Source organism: Neltuma alba, unplaced genomic scaffold, assembly GCF_004799145.2.
Source record: "Neltuma alba isolate B1F8T4 unplaced genomic scaffold, ASM479914v2 tig00012377_pilon, whole genome shotgun sequence".
Lineage (NCBI taxonomy): Eukaryota > Viridiplantae > Streptophyta > Magnoliopsida > Fabales > Fabaceae > Neltuma > Neltuma alba.
The window spans coordinates 18,650-41,630 of record NW_021636875.1 but is presented as its reverse complement, the minus strand read 5'-3'; the positions used below and the strand labels follow the sequence as shown (position 1 = coordinate 41,630).

At 33.7% G+C, this 22,981-nt stretch overlaps 2 protein-coding genes across 3 annotated transcripts; one reads left to right on the top strand and one right to left on the bottom strand.

The window, feature by feature from the left end:
• Positions 1-2,866: 2,866 nt before the first annotated feature.
• Positions 2,867-5,653, bottom strand: LOC114726425 (CBS domain-containing protein CBSX3, mitochondrial). 2 transcript variants are annotated; one of them, XM_028913022.1, is made up of 6 exons: positions 5,552-5,653; positions 4,241-4,507; positions 4,061-4,142; positions 3,567-3,640; positions 3,353-3,413; positions 2,867-3,254 (listed from the first exon to the last, which is right to left on the bottom strand). In XM_028913022.1, exons 2-6 carry the CDS (start codon positions 4,496-4,498, stop codon positions 3,112-3,114), a joined length of 618 nt encoding a protein of 205 aa, XP_028768855.1. In that variant the 5' UTR covers positions 4,499-4,507; positions 5,552-5,653; the 3' UTR covers positions 2,867-3,111. The 2 variants fall into 2 exon arrangements, with proteins under 2 accessions (XP_028768855.1, XP_028768856.1); XM_028913023.1 differs by having other exon boundaries at positions 4,241-4,503.
• A 6,860-nt stretch (positions 5,654-12,513) lies between these two features.
• Positions 12,514-22,319, top strand: LOC114726422 (protein TIC 40, chloroplastic). Its single transcript, XM_028913013.1, has 14 exons — positions 12,514-12,949; positions 13,667-13,781; positions 13,968-14,025; positions 14,111-14,128; positions 14,778-15,069; positions 16,416-16,522; positions 16,596-16,668; positions 18,520-18,592; positions 19,604-19,644; positions 20,137-20,182; positions 20,966-21,060; positions 21,494-21,597; positions 21,699-21,746; positions 21,940-22,319. Exons 1-14 carry the CDS (start codon positions 12,733-12,735, stop codon positions 21,997-21,999), a joined length of 1,347 nt encoding a protein of 448 aa, XP_028768846.1. The 5' UTR covers positions 12,514-12,732; the 3' UTR covers positions 22,000-22,319.
• The last annotated feature ends 662 nt before the right edge of the window (positions 22,320-22,981 follow it).

The following is a 22,981-nucleotide window of genomic DNA, read 5'->3' as shown; positions in this document are numbered from 1 at the left end:
TTAATTTGAATGAGTAAAATTGTTAATAATATATTTTTTACCAACATAATTAATAATACATAAGATAATATAATTAATAAATAATTAATGTGTATATATATTTATAAAATATAAGATTAAATATGTTTATCAAAAAATATGTTTATAAAAAAAATAACAAGATACATATCATATAGGCTCTCACACTCTCCCTTTTTTCTTCAAAAGCAAAAAAATTTTGCTTTTTCCAAAACCATAGTTTTGACCCAAAACCATGGTTTTGGTTTTGAAGGGGGTGTTTGGGTGATTGACACCCCAAACCATGGTTTGGGTCCCCAAACCATGGTTTGGGGTGTCACCCAAACACACCCTGCCCATTTAGGTAGAATTAGATCACTGCATTTAATTAAATAAAAAAGATGGGAAACACCCTCCTTAGGGGGTATTTGGATGAGGCAAAACCATGGTTTGCAGAATAGCTTCTGGAGAATAGATTCTGGAGAGAATAGATTTTGAAAGAATAGATTTTCTGGAAAAGTGATTCTGATAAAGTGAGAGTGTTTGGATAATTATTGTCAGAAGTGCTTTTTGATATGTAGAAATTACTAAAAAGGGCATAAGTTTAAATGATAATTACATATAATATATATTTCATAATATATGTTTATTTGAAGTAATAAATTTATTAATAATATATATTTTGACAACATAATAAATATGGCACAAATAATAAGAAATTAGTGTGTATATATATTAATAAAATAAATAAATATGTTTTTAGAAAAATGATTTATTTTACCAAATAATTGTACCCTTGAGCTAATGACTACCCCCGCGTGCTGAATGACTACCGCCCCCCGCTGAATGACTACCCCCCCGGCGTGCTGAATGACTACCCCCCTGTTCCCTCCGTGAGCTGCCTCAGAAGCTACGCCCGCCAGCTTCTCTGAAACCAAGGTTTTGTTAGGCAAAACCTTGGTTTTAAAAAATATGGGGGTGTTTGGCAAATTTTTTGTCAAACCATGGTTTGGCAAAAAAGCCAAACACCCCCTTAGTCTCCACTAAAAGCCAACAATTGGAGCTCCCTCTTGTCTTTTTTTTTATAAGGTAGCATGAATAATCGGATTATAAAACTTAAGTTGTTAACATTAGTTAAAAGTATCGATGTATCAAAAAATATTTTTTACATATGTCCTTATTTATAAGAAGGGAGGGAAGAAAAACAAAAATAATGAAAAAAAATGCGTGAGAAAAGACGATACACTTAATTAAAAATAAAATAGATGAAAATGCATATTCAAACAATCTCAATTCTGGCTTTAACAAGAACTGGACTAATTTAAAATTTTGAATATTATAAAAATGAGAAGAGATATAGAATACATGTCTTCTATCATTCTATTTGAAAATAAAGGTAAAAAGAGAGAGAATGACAAAAAAAAAAAACCTTAAAAATTGCACAATCCTAAAGTAGGATTTATGACTATACTTTAATATATTCTGATAACAATTGAATTGTAAATAACAACACCTTTATGTGAAAACATGTGATTTGAAATTTCACAAATTTTTAAAGTCTTTTTCTGTCATTCTCCCTAAAAATATCTGATGGCAAAAAAAAAAAAGCTGAAAAAAATCTGAAGTTATTTTTATGCAAATTGATGGACGCATGCTTAATTATTGCAAACAAGAATTTTAATTCTAGTTTTTAAACGTACGCATCAAACTTGATTAATAAAGGAACCAAATTTTTAAGGCTGTTTTTAAAGTTCGATATCGACCATTGACAAGCAATCTTAAACTCGTTATCTTGCCCAGATATGAAGAGGGGAGAATGATGGTTAGATTCCAACTAATGGTTTTTCTTTTTGCCGACTAGATTCCAAGTAATTGAATTAATGATAGTTAGGTCCCAATAAAATTTTCCGAAAAATTAGTCACAGGAACACAGACTAAATTTGAGATTATAAACGAAATCAGATTTACCATCTCCTTTTCAAGGAAAAACTTTCATGTTACTCGATCACGCTTATTAATATCCGAACCCCCCACCCTCTCGTACAGCGTGGACAACACGATAAAAATGCTAAGAGGACAAGTACAATTTAAAATTACTTTTTAAAATATATTATTTATTTTAAATTTTTTTTAAAAAAAATCCCTGCGCCTCACAATAGATGATCGAAATCGTGGCGGTTTCGAAGCCTCGAGAGTGATTCATTTATACTCCTCCGGTCCTAATTATAAGACCCAATTAATTTATTTGAGGAGATTAAGGAAGTAAGTTAAATTGGTTATTTATAATAAATAAGTGTTGTCATTCCTAAAATATCCTTGCTAATTAAGTATATTGGCTAAAACTATCATTATTAGAAGGATTATCTTGAAAAAAAATGCATAAATATAAGAGACAAAATGGATTGGAGTCTTATAATTAGGACCAAATAAAAAGTCAAATGGAATCTTATAATAAGGACCGGAGGAGTATCTCATATGGGCAGCGAGTTATGGCTTTAATATAATTTTGTCGGGTCTGGTTAACAATATATGCGTAATATGAATTAATATTTATTAAAAAAAATACATTCCCGTTAAAAGCAAGATTTATGCATCACGTTGCCTCTTAGTTCTTATAGTTTTTTCAACTTTTTTATTTTTAGCTCATTTTTCATTTTAATTTCGGTCATTTTTGTTTTCCAGTTTTATTGTTGCTTAAAATAACTTTCCGTTGTTTCTTAACATTTTAAAGCGATCATTTAATTTTGTTAGCCCCAACAGCCCATATGATAAGGATAGGACGGTCTTAACCAAGCTCCTGAAGGACACCTGGAGTGGATTCATATGATAAGGATAAAGCAACAATACTTATAATGATCGAGGAATCTTGTTTGGAGGAGAAAAAGACTATAGATTACAGAAAAGGGGAGAAATTCAAGTCATTATTAGCATGCTTCTCAGGCAGAGTGTGTCTGAAACCAGACATACAAACTTACAAAGAAACAAACAAGACGACTCTCAAAGCCATACGACACAATGCCAGCATCACATTTACAAAGCATCCAAGCTTACTACAGATAATTATAACTCAGATCTTAAGTGAACCTCAAGATTTCAACTTTTCATCATCATCATCTAATATCCTCCTTGTATATAAGCATTCAAGCGGTCAAGCTCTTGACGATGCTCGCTCACCACAGCACGAACCACATCCCCAATGGATACCATGCCCATCATCCCCTTTTCGTTAATCACAGGAATGTGTCTGATTCTATTATCTGGAAAAAATGAAAAAGGGTACATGATTCACTTCCCAGGTTCCAAGTTTATGATCTTTCATAGTATTCCCGTTTAAGACTACACAACAACTACATACCTGTCATCAGTTGCATCGCTCGCAGAACTTTGGTATCAGGGGTGACTGTGATGAGTTTATTCTACAGAAACCATTTAAAAATTTTAGAGTTCATGAATGCCAAGATTGTTGTTGTTGTTGTTGTATAGAGTTCATGAATGCCAAGATTGACAGAATAGAAATCTATGCGGCAGAAAAAGATATTGTCCCAGATGATAACGACGTGAGCTTTTACCTCCTCAGTCATGATATCTCCGACCTTGGTGGATTTGGATGATCTGCCCTGCACAATGATCTTCCTGAGGTAATCTGGACAAGAAGATGACAAAAGGTTTCAGTGAAATGATCCGATGAAAAATCCACTTCAAAAACCCGCCATGGTTGAGTCTGAACAATGTGCAACGCCACATACAATAAGTGACACATTTTGCCCCAGTTATGTTAACTGATGTCATTTTTTGAGTCCCTTGATTGATTGTCTTCTCAAAAATCAAGACCTGCTATTTGGTTCTGAGCATTTGCAGGCATGAAAGAGGCATTTGACTGGAAGTTATTCTCCCACAGTAGCGACTCTGCTATTCCTCCTATTCTAATGTTCCATCGCAAATTTCATTGGCATTGATTATGGAAAATCCTAAACATTTTTTCAGAAGATAGCCTAGTAGGCCAACATCGTCTAATGTACCTATGTTATCTATACATAACATATCCAAATCCCATAGCAAGTACCTCTTTCTGTTATAATTCCTGCAACTGCCTTTTCTGCTCCAGGTTTCACAACAACCAATGCTCCGACATTGTGCTGAGTCATCTGTTATAGAGAATTAAGACAAACAACTTAATCCTGTTCAAACACCAACCACGTCATCATAGTAATAACTGCAGTGTTGTAACATCTAATATGCATACCGATTTAACAGCATCATACACAGTGTCATCAGTAGCGCACCAAAGCCAGGAGCCATCTGCATTTTTGCCTTTGGCTTTTAAGATGTCTGCAATTGTGGTGCTTTCAAAACCATGCTCCTCCATGCGAGCAGGTGCAGCAGACTCAAACCGTGAAGAGGCAACTGGCTGCAACAGGGGATTCACCATGCGAACTCGTTGCAGAACAGCATTTTTTATGACACTGCCCTGTGACAAAATTGATCGCAGTCCTCCTTGCATTTTAACTGCCTAATAGAAAGAGAGATTAGTCATCATATAATTTATATATTTATGATGCATTAGCCACGGCTCACTAATGAACTTACAAAAACACCAAGTCGGTGCAAATCAGCCAGTTCACGCAAAATTTTATACTACATATTCCATCTTTCAGGTGAAAAGAAACATGTGACCGCCAACCAAAAGGAGAAACAATAAGCAAAAAGGTAGGTAATAGCATAGCAGGGGTTTGGAGAGGTAACACTAGCGCAATTCATGAGGAAGCCATCTAACAGGTCATGCTCATAATTACCACGAAAGGATTCCCATGGAACAACTAAATAACCCTGAGGATTGATTGGGCTAGTTTGACATCAGTCAGAGAAGTCAAATTCCAACTTTGAAGAATGGGAACGTTCAAGGAGTTGAAAAGATGTTAACAAAAAAACTATAGAACTCAATAGCCAGCAGAAGGTGTAAAATCCAATGGGCGAACTGAGTAAAATGTTCAGACAAACAGTTTTCCCTTTTACGTGAATCTCAATTTTCTTGAGAGAGGGGGGTCACGGGTAGCCTCAGAAGTCAGAAGGCCTTCACGTGAACAAAAAAGTTTGGTTCAATGCCATTGAACTAAACGGGTCCAGATAATTCACAACGTGGCAGGTAGGTAGGCCATTAACACAACACCAAGCCCACATATCAGCATCAAAATTATAGCAATAACCTTAAAGTGGACTCATGAAAGATCCTTCCCAGTTGATCACGATTAACAAAACTAAAACATCTGAGGCAGGGAACCACAGGCTTTATGATCAGCCCAAATTTCAAAAATATTTCAAACCGATTCATTCGAATTTTCTGCTGATCAGATCTATAATTAGCTGATTATCCAAGTACCAGTATCCTCAATGAAAAATCGCTATATATAGTCAGAGAAAACGATACAGAAAGAGACCACGAAGAAAGGATAAGAACAAACGAAAATTTCTACCAGTTAAAGCCAGCTTCATAAATAGCAGAAACATCAAGATTGAGAATGATTGAGAGCCAAAAACGATTAAAAAAGAATCAAACCTGCTGCGAGAGATAGCACAGTTAAGAAAGGGTTCGGTGAGGCGGCTGGGTGAAGAGGGGATGGAAATGGCAGAGACCCTAGAGGGATACAGACCCACGGACTGCACTTCAGTTCTTTAATCGCTCAAAAGCTGACAAAAATCGTGACACTGACGTTATCTTCATACTGCTTTGTGAGATTATCCATTTCACTGTTATTTATGTATTCTGATGACAATTATCACAATTATTACAAGTTGGTCGGCCATCTTGTCATCCCTGCATCATCCGCAACCTTTTAAGATATTGAGGAATCTTTTATTGGGAAAAAAAACAAAGAATCTGCGAGAGAAAGGTACAGGCAAATACAATTTTTATACGAAAATTTTATTAATCAAATTTTAATATTATTAATTATAAGATGTTATTTATAATTTATAAGCAAAATTTTAACGGTCTGATACTTGATTGTCGATAATTGATTACCAACCAGTTTGTCTTTATGCGAATTTTCCTAATGAATTTAGATCATTCTTAATTCTTATTTTATTTTGCTAGACGGTCCCCTCCCGACGCCTGAAAAAAATTAGTACTCATCTGATTTTAAATATAAAATCATTATATATATACTCCTCCGGTCCTTATTATAAGACCCAATTTGACTTTTTATTTGGTCCTAATTATAAGACCCAATCCATTTTCTCTCTTATATTTATGCATTTTTTCCCAAGATAATCCTTCTAATAATGATAATTTTAGCCAATATACTTAATTAGCAAGGATATTTTAGGAATAACAACACTTATTTATTATAAATAACCAACTTAACTTACTTCCTTAATCTCCTCAAATAAGTCAATTGGGTCTTATAATTAGGACCGGAGGAGTATATGTTAAACCATATTTAGAAATGGAGGAATATTACGTTTCTTCTCTGTTTATTAAACCATATTTCCCATATTCATATGTTCATAAAATATGATACGTAAAAAATCTAAATTTTTATGTGAATATCTTCTTAACATACATCTTGTCTTTCATCTTTATATTTTTTAAAAGCTAGTCATAATGATAAAATTTTGCATAGAATAAAATTACAACGGTAGAAATGTAATGGTTGGGGGTGGGGGAAGAAATGTAGTGAGCAGCACATACCCAAAAAAACGAGCCACGTGTAAGATGGAGAAATTTACATAGCCGGCCCCGAATATTATTGTGGAGATAAGAAATTGGATTTGGATGGCACAGTAAACACCATGGACCACGTCGGGATGCACAGTGCATATCTCTCTTTCGTAGTTTTTGTTATAAAAATATTATATTTTCATATTTCATACTATTCCAATCTCATATATAAACTTTATTTTCGAAGAGGAATCTTATCCAGAATATAAACTTTATTTTTAAGTTTATCTTAACATTTATTATTATTTTTTTATTTTACCCTGTATTTAATACTTCTTTTCTCTCATTAATTTACCCACATATATTCTCTTTTGTCATTTTTCATATATTGCTTCCCTCATTTATTCTCTTAGTAAATAAAAACAAATTTGAAAAAAAAATACATTTAGGATCTATCTAATATTTTTAACTAATTTTAATTGTTAATTTATTAAACACTAACTACAATCCTTAATATAAGACATTGTTTGATTTTTATTTTGATCCTAAATATAAGACCTCAATCCACTTTGTCTTTCATATTTATGTATTTTTTTCAAGATAGTCCTTCTAATAATAATAGTTATAGCCAATACACTTAATTAGTAATAATATTTTAGGAAAGACAACACATATTTATTACAAAATAACTAACTTAACTTTTTTCTTTAATCTTCTCAAACTAATCAACTAACTTTTAATACGACCAGAAGTAGTATGATTCAATTACTTGAAGCTTATATATAAGACCTAGTGGAGTATCTATTAAAATAAAAATTTTAAAGTGTATTAAAATTTTATTCATAGTTTTGCCCTTATTAATTTTCAAGGTCAGTAATGCATCAGATTAAGAGTAACATTTATTTGAAGAACGAGGACACTTCAAGCAGGTCGTAGATTAACTCTACACAATCCAATATCGTTCCATATTTGTTTAGTTTTTGTAAAAAAAATTTTTTTTTTTGTGATGGACAAGTTTCCCATAGGCGAGCATTCTATTCAAACAGCTGTCTTGATAAATAATTCTCATCCAATTCTTAATATAGGACCTAATTGTTAAGTTGATTTTGGTCCTAAATATAAGACATATTTATTATATTTATCAATTTTTTCTAACTTACCCCTATGGATACTCTCTCAATCATAAATAAGTAGAAGAGGAAAAAAGGATATTAAAAAAAATGATTATGGTGTTTTAGGAAAAACACGTCATATTTCTTATAATTAACTAATTTACCTAACTTTTTTACTTTAATCAAATTAGTTAAACATTTCTTATATTAAGGACCAAAGGAGTATTATTTTCAGTCTTTAATATAAGAGTTAGTTGACTAAATTTGATTATACTAAAAAAAATTAGTTAAGTTAATTATTTATAATAAAAAATATTGTCTTTATTAAAATATTTTTATTAATTATACATATTAGTTAAAACTATTATTTGATAAAATATTTAACATGTATACTATTACAAGAACTATCTTTTAAAAAAATAAAAAATAAAATAAAATTTTACATGTAAAACTAAATTAAATATCAAATTAATTTTTATATTAAGTGCGAATGCAGTGGGGTGGCATGGATGGGGCCGAAGCCTTTTTCTTCCTGGGCCCATGACAGAATCCTCCTTGTATTCTGTTCTTTTCATCACTTTTTGAATGCCCCTCCCTCTAAATCTGAATTAAGCGAAAAAATATAATTTTATTGCGGGTCAATCTATTTGAATTGTTTGGACCAAACAAAAAAATCTATTTGAATTGGTTAGACTTGATTAGAAAATATAAAATCATTTTTTAGTAATTATAAAAAACACTTATTTTTTTTATATGCATAAGCTTCTAGATGCAAATAGAATAATTCTCTTTGCATTTGCAAGGAGTGACAATTTTTACTTTTAATTTGTTGGATAATGAAGAAAACAGCAAAGTTGTGAACCATATTGTATACATAAGAAAACCCAATGTCTCCTATTTGCTGACAGTGCTGGTGATTATAATTTTATAGTAGTAATATGCATCGATGATTTTTTCCCCTTGCGAATATCCTTCATTACCCAGGAAATTTAATTGACCAGCACATGCCTATTTTCTCAACAAACATGCCTCAATATGCTTTGTACGTTATTAAGAAGGTTGAGTGAAAAATTATTTGTTATATTCAATCAAACAAAAATAATAATGAAAAGTTTATAATACCCATCTATTAAAAAAGCAAGACAAAGAGAAGAAAAAAAAGCTCATTTCTTTACAGATTTATTGTCTCTGAGAGCGGCGATGGTGCCCGCAATGGCAACAAAAACAATGTCGGTAGCTACAACAACGATAGAAAAGGCAGAGGTGATGGGGTTGGGGAGCCAATGTTGAAGGCAACATCGATGATAGCAACAATGATGGGGGTGGTCGCGGAGGCGTCGACAATGATGGAGGGCGTGGGATGGTGGTAGAGGTGGTGGCGCTGGTGGTGAAGATGGCGATGGCAAAGGTGGCCACATGGCGGCCAGTGTTGGAAGGAGACAATCAAAACAATGACAAAAGAAACTAAAGACCAAATTGAACTTGTCAAAGTTACAGCGAGTGATAACGAGTGTTGAGAGGTGTGAATGGTAATTGTCAAATTTTTGATAATATTACTTCCAATCTTTGATATAAGAGTTAATTAGCTAATTTGAGTAAGTTAAAAAAAATTAGTTAAGTTAGTTATTTATTAAAAAAATAAATAATTGTTTTTTCTAAAATACCCTTATTAATCATATGTATTAGTTAAAACTATCATTTAATAAAACATTTAACATGTACAGACAACTACTACAAATACTATATTGAAAAAAATGAATAAATATGATATATAAAATAAATTGAGATCTTATATTTAGAAACAAATTAAAAATCAAATTAGTTTTTATATTAAATTCCAAAAGTAACAATTTTTATCCTGATAAATCTTATTACCAAACTAGAGAATAATCACACATTTAAATTCCGAAGGCAATTATGATTACTATTGTAAGCTTGTAATGGGATTGAGCTAAAAGGCACTAACTGAATTTCACACCTCGAGTTAAATGAACAGAGTGCAATTTATCGATTAAATTAACAAAATAATCATTATCAAGGGGGTGAATGGAACTCCGTTTTTCCTCCAGCGGAAAGGAGCTCCTTCTCTAGAGTATTATTGTTAAGAGGATTTTATACCCATGTGATTGATATCGTTAAATTATACTATCATTAAAATATATATATATATATATATATATATATATAAAGCATGCTAACATAAGTCAATTTCAAAGTACAATTGGATTTTTCAAGATAATTAGGGTTTATAAATAGATTTTGCAATTCAAAAATAGATTACTAATCCCAGATGTCACCAAATCAAATGAATCAACGTTCGTAATTTGTTAATTCTGATATTTTATGAAATGCAACGGGAATAAAAAAATTATTATTAAAAGTTACGTGCCAGTTAAATTGGAGTGGCTGATGGAAAAAATAATTACACTACATATCACTTAAAAATGCATCTTAACAAAAATCAAGTCGGAAATATATATCAACTTTGAAAGCACAACATTGAATTCAATAAATAAACTGGATACCAGAGTTGATAAGCAATCAGAAACAGGTTATTAGATACTACATTCAGTACTCAGTATAAGATCTAGATAATTAACATGAAAAGATTGAAAATTTCATTTAAGTCAATTAATTGTAACAAATGTGTATTAATTTTTTTAAACTACCATTTTTAATTATATACATTGAATTTATTCTTATTCTATAGTAGGAATTTCTTACAACTAATAGAGATATTTAAAAAAAAAAACACTATAGATATGGGAGATAAAAGTGACTAAGCTTTTATATCTAAGACCAAATTTAACCATAACTAGTTAATACCTCCGGTCCTAATTATAAGATTTAGTTTATAGTCTACAAACAATATCTTATGATTAGACCAGAAGTAGTATTATATTAAGGACTGCATGTAGTATTTATTTATTTGAAAAATTAGATTTTATGAGAACCAAATTTAGACAGGATTTTGACACGACTGACCAATGGATAAGGGAAAAAATCACAATATTATTTTATTAAAATATACTATCTCTGGTTCTTAATATAAGATCTAGTTTGATTTTTATTTTGATCCTAAATATAAGACTCCAATATACTTTGTCTCTAATATTTATGTATTTTTTTTCTAAGGTGGTCATTCTAATAATGATAGTTTTAGCCAACACACTTGATTAACAAGAATATTTTATAAAAAAAAATACTTGTTTATTACAAATAACTAACTTAGCTTATTTCCTTAATCTTCTCAAATTAGTTAACTAGCTTTTATAATTAGGATCGGATGTAGTATATGCTAACAAGTCTCACTTAAAAATAATAAGATTTTGCTAAGTAATTAGAAATAGATAAATCTTGTAATTCAAATGTTTTATAATAATTATTTGTCTTTAGTTTGGATTAATTTAAATTCATGAATTTTCCAAACAAAACCTTTCTTCTATCAAGCTAATCTATTTAAACTTACTTATGATTTATTTAGAATGACTTATAAATAATTTTTTAATAACATATAAAAAATTGAGCTCTGCTTTTCCAAACTCTGCCATTCACCTTTCGGGTTAGCTTGATCCCTATTTTTTTTGGATTTCTCCTCCGGTATCCCAGGGAAATAGGCGTCTTTCAGCCGTGACAACGTCCCCAGACTAATCCGGATCGAGGGCTTGCAAGGAACCTTTCGGTCGGTGCCCTCTAGCCCCTCAGGGTGCTGCATTCCCACAGCTCGAACTCGAGACCTGTGGTTAAGCTAGGACAGCCCCAGCCAGCTGACCTAACCCCTCGGGGTTTAGCTTGATCCCTATTAATAGCTTTATATATGTAGTAATAATATTGGGAGAATTGCAATTAGGTCCCACGCAAGGGAATTAAATGCAAAAAGGTCCCTTGAAATTATGAAATTATTCTGAAGTCTCAAGGGACCTTTTTGCAATAAATTTTATTTGTTTAATTACCAAATTACCCTTTTTTTTTTAACTTTACATTGACAACTGAAAGAGCAGTGGTTGACAACTCAGGGTGCAAGGATTGACAACTATCGCGGCTAGTTTGACAACTTATGATGTGATATACTGAAAAAAGTTGTCAAACCAGCCGCGATAGTTGTCAATCATTGCACCCTGAGTTGTCAACCACTACTCTTTCAATTGTCAATGCAAACTTTAAAAAAGAAAAGAAGGGTAATTTGGTAATTAAACAAAAAAAATTTAATGCAAAAAAATTTTGAGACTTTAAAATAATTTCATGATTTCAAGAGACCTTTTTGTATTTAATTCCCTTTAGTGGGACCTAATTGCCATTTTCCCAATAATATTACTGACTGTAGTCATTAATATAAGAATTAGTTGTAATACAAATTATATTATAGATAAGTTCATATAACTAGGATTATATTTTAGTTTATAAGTTGGGTAATTAATTTTTTTTAAAAGAAAAGATAACCATGAGATATAAAAATATAAAATACATGGATGTCTTATATTTAAGATAAATTTAAGCCCAACTAAGTTGTGACCAACCATGTGGATTTATTATTCTACATATACAATTTTATTCCTAAATACGTTTTTTTATGCCTGAATTAAAGATGGCTATTTTTTTTTCTTGAGCAAACTGCTAATTTTAAAGCATCAGAATCCAAAAGAAGGATCAAATCATAACGATGAGGATTATGTTTCCCCTACTCAATCAAGTCATATATTCATAACGTTGAGGTTTGTTTGACTCATCCCGACCTTGACGCCACAAAGGCCAAAACTACTCACCAGGGGCGCGCAACAAACTCCATTCCCTGCCGCTTTCTATCTTTCTTCTTTACGTCGCTGAGCTGAAAGTTGAAATCCCAGATAGTGAAGTGCGTAAAATCCAGAATTTTATTCACTTTCCAACCTCTTACTTCAGTTTCGTCTTCCACTTTCCCTGCACTTTTATTCTTCTGTTCTTTTTCGGCTCCGTAGATTGGAAAACATGGAGAACCTTAATCTAACCCTAGTATCTTCTCCAAAAAGCACGTTGATGGGGCATTTTTCTGCAAAGAACCCCACAAAAGACGTCTTTAGAAGAACGCCTTTTTCTTTTGGAAGTGCAATAACTGTGCCTCCTTACTCTAGATATTCCGTGTCTTCCCTTTCTCGTTCTAATGTCATCCGGGCTGCCGCTAAACCCCAGCAAAACCCAAAACCTGGTAAATCCCTTATTATCTTCCTCTATTGCAATATTGTATTGCTTTTAAGGATTTGGGGGGTTTGCTGGTCTGCAACAGTTTCTTATGCAATGCTCTTTACCGAGGTTCTAGTAATAATTGGAGTGTTACAGTCATATCGTTAAATTGCATTAGATTGTATTTACAGTTGAATGCTGGTTCTTCTGGTTCTTTAATGTGTAGTAAGAGTTATCAAAATATTATAACGCAGTGCTCTTGATACGCTACATTTAGATTCTCAAAGGTTTTAAGTTTTTCGTAAGTCACACAATCAAATTTGTGATGAATTATGCTATCTTGGCTGTGTAAGGTAGATTCAACAATAGAAATATACTGTGCATATCGAATGTTTTTTAACCACTTAGCGTCTGTGAAAGAGTCATTATGGTCCACTTAGAAAGTGTAGCTGTTCTCGAATGTTTGTAGATGAAATGATGAATTCGGGAATCGTATTAGTAGATGTAGAAAGTGGCAGAGTCCTGACGAGCTAGGCATAATTATTGTTTTATACTTCTGCTAGCCGAAGGTAAAAGTGTCTTGATTTGATGTGCATCCATGGTAATAATGCATCGACTTGATCTCAGCGCACTTGTCCCCTCTAGTTTTCTAATAAACGAATGTGTGGTATAAGCCACGTGTATCTCAATGTTTCCTGTTCATCTCTTTTGATACATAATATAAGACCTGCTAAGAAAACAGTGCAGGAGAAGTTGATAGTGGAGCATTTCGCTAGCATTTCTTCATCAAAGAGTCAAGAAACATCATCTGTTGGAGTTAGCCCGCAATATTCCACACCACCTCCGTCCTCAACTATGTAAACAACTAATCTTTTGAACATTGTATCTCTTGGTCGTTCTACATTTATATTCTTTATTTTTTCTCAAAATTGTTATAGCGAGGAATGACTTTCTTGAAAATTCATAGCTGCAAGCATTTTAACGTACAGTTTTCTGTTGCTTAAAATTTCTTATTCTTTTTTCTTTGTCCTATGTATTTCCAGAGGGTCACCACTGTTCTGGATTGGTGTTGGTGTTGGGCTATCTGCACTTTTTTCATGGGTGAGAATTATGACTACTATTCTGTGCAATACATGTCAATGGGGCTTTTCTTTGCTGGCTGTTTAATTAGTTAAGTATTTTGCAGGTATCTACGAGAGTAAAGGTGAGTGTCAATTTCTCACAGTGCATGGGCACAAGCTGGTGTGTACTTTGAGTTTATGGTAATTCTGGGCATATGATAATGTACAATTTATGTCTGTTCCAAAATGAGTTATTAACTATAAAACTTAACTCTCCTGCCATGGGTTGGATAATCCCATTGCAGAAATCATGCTATTTAAGGTCAGCTAGATTTACAGTTGCAGCAAGATTTTCCTTAATTATAAAAAATAAATTGGTTCAATTCTCAGTGCTTCTTGATTTCGGTCAGTAGCTTTCTTTCAGATCATGCTTCTCCTTTTAAAGTGAAACAAGTAAACCATAATAGTGAGAATCAAACTTGGAAGGATATTTATGTTAGGCTTAAATGGGGTCTGACATGCTAGTTAAGTAATCATCTACAGTCTGCCAAGGACTCAGAAAGCTGACTGAGACATAGGTCTTCACTGAAGAACACTGCATTATCGGGAAATTGATTTCAAAATTAGAGTAAGAGTAAAACTTCTGGGGCAGAACTTTTTTTTAGTTTGTATGGAGAAGCCACTGGGTGGTCAATTGATGGAGTATCCAATGCAACAAGCTTTCAAGACCATGATGATATTCACTTCTCTTAAACTTAAATGATATTCACGGCCAATCTTCTGATCTTTCAGAATTATGCAATGCAACAAGCTTTCAAGACCATGATGGGCCAGATGAATTCACAGAATAATCAGTTTAACAGTCCTTCCTTTTCCCCTGGATCTTATCCATTTCCTGTGCCGTCAGCATCAGGCCCTACGGCACCTGCTGCTTCACCAGGGTCTTCTCAATCTCAAGCATCTAAAGCATCAAGCGCATCTCAATCTACTGTCACAGTAGATATACCGGTGACAAATGTAGAGGCAGCTTCAGCCACTAGTGTCCAAGATGAAGCACAATCAAAGGAAGAGCCCAAAAAAATTGGTAACTGAAAGAAAGTCTCTGCTTACTGCTCCCATTTCTTTTCCTGTTAGATTAGCCATTGCTTTTGAACTTCTTAATGCAGCGAATATGTGTCCACCAGGATATCTGGCTCTATTTAAATAATTGTCCTAGTTCTTCTGATTTTTCCGGTTCATAAATACACCTTATTGAGGCATTATTTATTTATTTATTCTCTTGGGGGGAGGGTTGTACATGTAAAATGTAGGAATTTTCAACATATTAGTCCCCTACCTAATTAAACCCCGTAACCACTATCCACTAATTATTAATCCCCATTTAACAGAGGGGATAAATTTTCTGGCGAGTTCAATTGCTGAATTTAAATATTATGTTTGCAATAGATTGGATGCTTTAATGTTGAAATGTACTTCAACAAACCTAAAACAGGCATTCTTTTGGTTCTTCGCTTTCTGATAAAATTAGCAAATTTTTTTTCATGAGCTGATGGGAACATTATAATTCAACAATTTCATAAAGAAGTCATACGCAGAATGGAACAACAATTCAGAAGCTAATAACCTGTGCTTGTATTTCAAATACGTGCTTTAGACATTTTTGGTATCCTTCAAGTAAATAGAAACACCTCGATTGCAAGTTGTTAATGGGAAAAAATGGTCGCGAGCCCTTATGAGGTCCTAGACTAGTGGTTTCGTAGTGCATAGGAGCTAGGGGCCGGGCTATCCACTGCACACAGAATGAAGAATGTGTGTCCTTCCTAAGTTGCAGTGCTGAACGGGGATGAATAGGGAAAGAAATGTATAATTAATGACAAAAATGAATAGGGGAGAAAATATTAGTTTAAAAGTAGAACTGGAAAGAAACATATAAAGTAGTTGAAAATACTAGTTTAAAAGTAGAACTGGAAAGAAACATATAAAGTACTTGGCAAGGAAGCAGCGATTCATCCAAGAATATAAGAAAAAACTTTAAACTGACAAGACAGCTGAAGTAACAGGGTGTGAAGAGGATCGTGAGAAGACCACTTTCCGTGCACACCAGGAGACTCAGCATGGCTTTCTGTCTCTCTATTACAAGAGATATCAGTAGTCACATCCTTTCTTCATTTGTTTGGTTTTGGAGTTAGGACTATACAATCACATGTGCACCATCATTTTTTTTTTCATTTATTTAACAAATATTTAATATTTAATTAGATAGAATGTTTTTGGAATATGTGGGACATGGTGTGGAGTCAAAAACCTTCCTGAGTTATCTTTCTTGGTAGTAGAGATGATACTGCTTGATGATGTCAGTTTTCAAATTTGTATCCTTTTATTACCCAAGTATTGAAACTATTCCCATTCCTGATAAAATATCTATCGCAGCTTTTGTAGATGTTTCTCCTGAAGAAACTCAACAGAAAAATCCATTTGAAAGCTTCAAAGATGTTAGTGAGCCAAGTTCCACCAAGGAAACTCGGGTTCCTGATGAAGTGAGTTTTTAAGAAGTTTTTGCTGAGCAGGTTACGATCTTAAAATTTGATCAATAATGTGCATTTGTTGAAGGTTTCTCAAAACGGAGCGGCATCTAACCAGGGCTTTGGTGGGTCACCTGGTTCATCTGGTTCTCAATCTACAGGTAAGTAAAGAGGAGCACATTGTATGTCTGCTCTTGCTTTTGAAGAAATCCATGGTCACTGTGCTATTTTGATGATAAATACTGTGTTCTCTTGTTTGCCAAGTTCATTGTAGTTTTCAAGACATAAAAAATGTTCATTGTTCCAAATGAAAAAGTAATAGAACACGAACGGGAAAGATAGATCTGTAAGGCCAACTAGAAGCCATTCCATCCTTTAGACCTTGCAAACATAAATACAATGAGCAAGCATAGTTTGCCAACTAATCTACACCACAACTGACCTCCCTTTAGATATTGCCAATCTGGCAAGCAGCACCAGTGAGCCCTGCCCCAGCAGCACAGCCACCTCCTTAAGCATCCCAGTCAAAGTGCATGCTGAGTTTAGCTCAACTTCATTGAACTAAACCCAGTCAACATATGAGCCAAACAGCCTGGGTACTAAAAGACTCATGAAGCTGATGCCTGATCCTTGCATGAGGCATTTTTTCTGGGTCTAACACAATTTCATCGTGCTATACCCCACAAAAGCGAACAGGTTTATATGTGTTTCCCAGAAGTCCAACGTTCCTCTTCATTTTTTTATTGCATGCTAATGAGGAAGGTGCGAGGTGAGAGAGAAAGAGAGTGGGGTTAGTTCAGTGGGGAGGAATATAATGAGGTAGTTGGTTGGAGTGGGAGGACAAGCAATCAGAGATTGTTGTTGAATAGAGACTCTTGCCTCTTGACTGCTGAAGGAATTGTGTTAGATTATTTGTGTTTTTGTGTCTGATTTGTCATTTATCAGAATGCAATTTTCTTTCATTTCCTGGACATTTGTAGCTTAATTCATTAGACTTAGGCTCTTGATTATTATCTGTTATTTTAAGATCAATTCTGGCGCTTGGTTCCTGTCACAAGGTTGATTTATATTGAAATTTATTTTAAAAATATGCTACGAGGATGGAATGATATTAATCCGAAGATACCTTCTTTTTTTTTTAAATTAAAACTAAAGTACTGAAACTTCAAAGTATTAGAGTAGCATATTAATTTTAGCATGAAAATATTAGAAGTTAACTTTTATTATGATACTATTTTTTTCCCCCCCGCATAAATAGCTGCTGCTGATAGGGTGAATGTGAGTAAATGCAATTATTAAATTAATTGTGGTAGCTTCAAATTAAAAATGTGTTAGTCAAAAAATAAATGGCCTGGTCACGGAACTGGTTCAAAATCTTTGCCTCTTTCAATGACCATAGCTGTAAATTTCATAAGAAGAATGATAAGACAACCTCCTGCAGAAACCACAAAAAAGAAATCAAAAGGGGCGTCAAATAAGTACGACCTGAAACTCCAAATGGAAGACATGAAAAATCTCTTCCCACAACATCTCAAGAGATAAAGATATATGTTTTAAATGACTTAGCCTCTCTAACTGAATGGTTTGCCACATAATTGGCCTTGGTTGCCCTCCAATTCCCTTCATATCTTATCAAAAGAAATCTTTCCATTGTGTAAGGACATGCGCTTTGTTCTCCAAAATCTCCAGTCAATTTATTCTGCAAAGATACGTGGTATGCAGCTTATCCTTAGCTTGTACATGAACATATATGATAACCTATTGACTCAAGTTCAACATTCTTATTCATTCGTTTGAAACCATGCCAGTCAAATATGGATTAATTTGAGTTTGGAAAAGTATTGTTCACCGGTAACATTGATGCTATGGGCTGAATTCAGTTGAGATTTGCTTGGCTGCAATCACAGAACATGTATTATATGTGACGCTGTTCTTTCAATGTTGCTTTAAATGAGTTGCGTTCTAGATTAAACAAATGTTCTAAGTTTGAACTTGTTCATTTTTTTGGTTAGGAAAATCAGTCTTATCAGTGGAAGCCTTGGAGAAAATGATGGAAGACCCATCAGTGCAGAAGATGGTTTATCCGTAATATTAATTCCCTTTGGCTTAGTGATTATGATTTTGGGTTCCTAGTGAATGTTCTCTTGGCTGTCTCTGTAGTGCTTCTTTATCATACTTAAGAAGCTTTGATGGGTCTAATGTTCTACTTCTTTATGCAAGGTTTAAAATCAATTTTAGATTGTATTATTTGTCTTCTTATTCTCCTCATGGCGCGTGGCAATGATGGGTTTTAGATGAATCCTTTACATTTTTTTGTTTAATTTTATGTCTTGTTTTCCTTTGGTGACCTTCTTCCCCTTATTATTGTGCTTCTACACTTAACTATCAACAATACATTTCCTATTACAAACAACAAAGAATTAGGAACTTTTCAAATTGCAGGTTCAGCATGTGTGCTAGGATGAAATTATACTTTTTGACTTAAATATGTCAGTTGCTGGAAGTGAATCTTGGAACCTTCATTGTTTTGCTTTCAGGCCTTTTCCCTCTGTTTTTGTCTTCCTTTTTTTTTAAAAAAAAAATTCTAAATTCCTCCCCCCCTCCCTACCTGAGGTTTCTTTACTGTGCTTTTGGTAGCTTTCTTATAAATTTTGTTACTGATCATACTGGTAAAGTCCAAGACTTCTGTGTTTTTATTTTCTTAGTGAAATATGCACCAGTACAAATTAAATGTATATGTGAACCTAACGCAGATTATTCTGACAGAGAACTAATGTCTGATAGCTTTTGAGTCTTGTTTTGGTGGGCATCTCCCCCCCCCCTCCCTTTCATTCATTTTCTATAGATTCGTTGGCATAAATTAGTTTTCATCTCTCTTTAATATTCGGTAATATGTTGGGAGCTTTTTTGCACGCCAATTTGGTCCCATGTTTCTTTTGAAATAAATTGGATTGATTTTTAGCGTACGCACCTGTAGATTCTCAGTATATTATGCTTTTTCATTGCTTTGCAAATATTGTTTTAATGGTCATTTAAATTATTAGATTTTTTCTTGCCATCCAAAAGAAAATTAAATTTCATTTGGTACTGCTGCAGCTATTTACCTGAGGAGATGAGGAATCCTACTACCTTCAAATGTAATTTCCTTCCTTTTATGACCTTTGATTATATTGAGTTATCACAAGTGTCAAAACATCAAATATTTTGGTGACAAGCAATTTTAATTGGTTATCGCCATGCTAGGAATCAGCTACATATATAATTTTGATGCTGCATGTGTTTGCTATCTTTTTCTCCGTGTGCCTATTTTTTTGGGTCTTATGGGGGTTTGAGATTTCTAGCTTTGGCCGTATGAACCTGTTTCTTATCATTGCTGAGAACACAGGCTAATACTGAGGTAAAGCTTGAGAGGCCATGCTGTCTATTTTGTACAATAATGTCTATACATTTCATATGATGCCATCATCTGTCATCTTTCAGGGGGCTCATTATCTTTTTTATTTCCCCCCTTTTTTTGCACTATGATACTGTGTAATAGAAACTTTTCATGTTTCACTTTAATATCTACCACCTAACACCTTAATATGATAAATGAAAACTAATAGTTGTATCATTGCTGCTTTAAATAGGGATGCTGCAGAATCCTCAGTACCGTCAACAACTTGAAGAAATGCTGTAAGTTCTTCGTGCATTGTTCAGTGTTGTGCTGTTTCTTGGGGGTCGTCTTCTTATTCTTCTTCTTTCTCAGTTACTTTACATGCATTTTTTACTAGTATTCTGGTGGGCAGAATAATTGTCCACAGGTGGATAATGACTTCCTCTTTCCTAAGCCATCGTTTTGTGGTGGCAAACGCAATATTTTCATTCCATTTCTCTTGCAATTTTAACTGCTAAGATGTTGTTTTTCTCAGGTTTTCTGTGCGCCATCTTTCTCTATCGTTAAACATACACAATGAAGTTATTATCCTCACTATTTTTGCTACCTGCTTCTGATTTTTAGGAGATTTCCTTGATAGACTTAATGGACATGCTATGCACCATAATTACAAGTTGTTGCAAACCCTTTTGATTATTAATTGTCAGGTGTTTTCCAGTGGAGGGTTATTTTCCTAAAGTATTAATTGTCGATTACTTAATGCTTTTGTTTTATCTTGTTTCTGTAAATAAAATCTTACATTACAGTTGATGGAATGTTTTGAATACTTATGTGGTTCAGCATACCACTCAATTTTTTATATATGCAAATGGCTGGTCGAATGGATTTGGGAAGCAAGACATTTAAAAATTATTCCCAATGTTTCATGCTTCATATGACAATGCCAAATTTTATTTTTATTTTCATTCTGTATGTTGCAGTTCAATATATGTAATCGTTTGTTTTAATCAACATTGTGGGGCAATCTTCCCTGGAGTCAAAGAATTAAATCCTGCTGTTATATTTCTGTTTTCTGGTTTCAGAAACAATATGAGTGGGAGCGGTGAATGGGACAGCCGAATGATGGACACGTTGAAAAATTTTGACCTGAACAGTCCTGAGGTTAAGCAACAATTTGGTAAGTTTTTTTTTTTTTTTTAAAACCTATTGCTTCAAATTAATTTGAACAATTTTGTACGAGAGCTGGGTGAATTAAGCTCGTTCCTTGCAGTAGTTCTATTCTTTGCTGACTGCTTTGAATTTCACTGGACTTTAAATTTTAAGTTTAGAATTCTTTTTTGGTTCTATCCTATGAGAATAAGATTTCCTATTTTTGTAATTAATGATAGCATGTGCGTGTGAGACTGAATCTAGAAACTCCTAGCAATGTGTCTTCCAAGTTGGACCGATTAGCATTTGACGGGGTTCCCCCACCTTGCCATCTGGGACATAGGATTTCCTATATTGTAGTTCTGCATTACATAGGATGTTAATGCACTTTATTGTTTGATTTTGATAACGAATCTTTCTTTCTTCCCCTTCGCTCCTTCTTGACATTTTACTTTCATCAGATCAAATTGGGCTTACTCCTGAAGAGGTCGTTTCAAAGATAATGTCCAATCCTGACGTTGCAATGGCGTTTCAAAATCCTAAAGTTCAGGCGGCTATCATGGATGTATGTACTACTATAATTAGTTCGTCTTAAATATAAAAGAATGACTGTACCCCTTCTTTCACCCCAAAAAAAGAACTGACTGTATTATGTTCTAATTGCAGTGTTCACAGAACCCGCTGAATATTACTAAATATCAAAATGACAAGGAGGTATCTTGATGCTGCATTACATCTTCAGCTTTGATTATGTCATTCTTGAAAGCATATGCTTTTTGGTATTTAGATTTTAAATTTTTGTCCGATCTTCCTATGCCCCCAGCCAGTAATTCCTTATGAACAACTTTCATGCTAATTGTTAAGCGTTTGGCTCTCGCGTCTTATAGTGTTTAACTGTAAACTTCAGGTCATGGACGTCTTCAATAAAATATCAGAGCTCTTCCCTGGAGCAACGGGATCACCTTAATTCATCTGCTTGCTGCTGCTGCTGCTGATGATGCCGGTTGAAGTTGTTGTTGCCTTTAAAGATGAGCAAGGGACTTCAAAACTTCTAGTGCTTATGGCTTTATAGTGGCTCGCTGTTTTTGACATGTCAGGCTAAATAATTCTAGTTGGTCAAGGTTAAGTTATTTCAATAGGTGTTCTTTTGGTGAAATTGCTGAAATTGTGTATTCATGCTTGGAATATCAGTGTGGATTTTGCTAGCTGTGATTAGTTCTTGGATACGGCTATTAATAACACCACTTCAGCAACCAGAAAATTAAATAAATGCCTTCTTTCTTTATCCGTGTATGGCTCATGAGTAAGCATTTATTCCGTGAGAGCATAGGCTTCATGAGGTTGAACTGTGTTGCGCTCACTTGCATCGCTCCCTTCCAAGTTTCAAATTTTCAACATTGAATGAATGGATTGACATCAAAAAGATGAGAGGTTTTGCTTCAAAGAGAGGGAACTATTAATTTCCTCTGTTCCTTATTTATGTATAGCAATAAATATTTATTATGGATCTCATACTAAATGAGCCATTGAGATTTTGTGTTCTGGACTTTTATGTGGATTGTTCTAGTCAATTCAATAGAATTCTAATATCCTCAGTGGTACTTCTATCTCTGCACTGTGTGTGATTAACCGTGAGAAAGTGAACGTTATTGAACTCCGAGCAACAGTCGACCGCATAAACCTATGTAATAGGATGATAAATTCTTCTCGGAATCTGACAGATCGGATGAAGATGGCCGTTGCTTAATCCTCTAACAAAGATGAACAGCACGGTGAATTTTCTCGGGAATCTGGCCGAGGATTCAACATTTTATTCCATCCGTACAGACAAGATTACCCTGCAAATTTAGGGTACCGAAGATAAGGGCATATCAGGTTTTTTTTGGGTAAAAATATATTTTTAGTCTTTTAATTTTACATAAAATTTTATTATGATCCCTGAATTTTAA

What these genes read in the sequence shown, in the direction of transcription:
- LOC114726422 (XM_028913013.1), top strand. Translation starts at nt 12,733, where the DNA reads ATGGAGAACCTTAATCTAACCCTAGTATCTTCTCCAAAAAGCACGTTG. An exon ending in CCACCTCCGTCCTCAACTAT is followed by an intron (nt 13,782 to 13,967) that starts GTAAACAACTAA and finishes ATGTATTTCCAG; the next exon opens with AGGGTCACCACTGTTCTGGA. An exon ending in ATCTGGTTCTCAATCTACAG is followed by an intron (nt 16,669 to 18,519) that starts GTAAGTAAAGAG and finishes TTTTTTGGTTAG; the next exon opens with GAAAATCAGTCTTATCAGTG.
- LOC114726425 (XM_028913022.1), bottom strand. Translation starts at nt 4,498, where the DNA reads ATGCAAGGAGGACTGCGATCAATTTTGTCACAGGGCAGTGTCATAAAA. An exon ending in AGGAATTATAACAGAAAGAG is followed by an intron (nt 3,641 to 4,060) that starts GTACTTGCTATG and finishes CTTCTTGTCCAG; the next exon opens with ATTACCTCAGGAAGATCATT. An exon ending in AGCGATGCAACTGATGACAG is followed by an intron (nt 3,255 to 3,352) that starts GTATGTAGTTGT and finishes CATTTTTTCCAG; the next exon opens with ATAATAGAATCAGACACATT.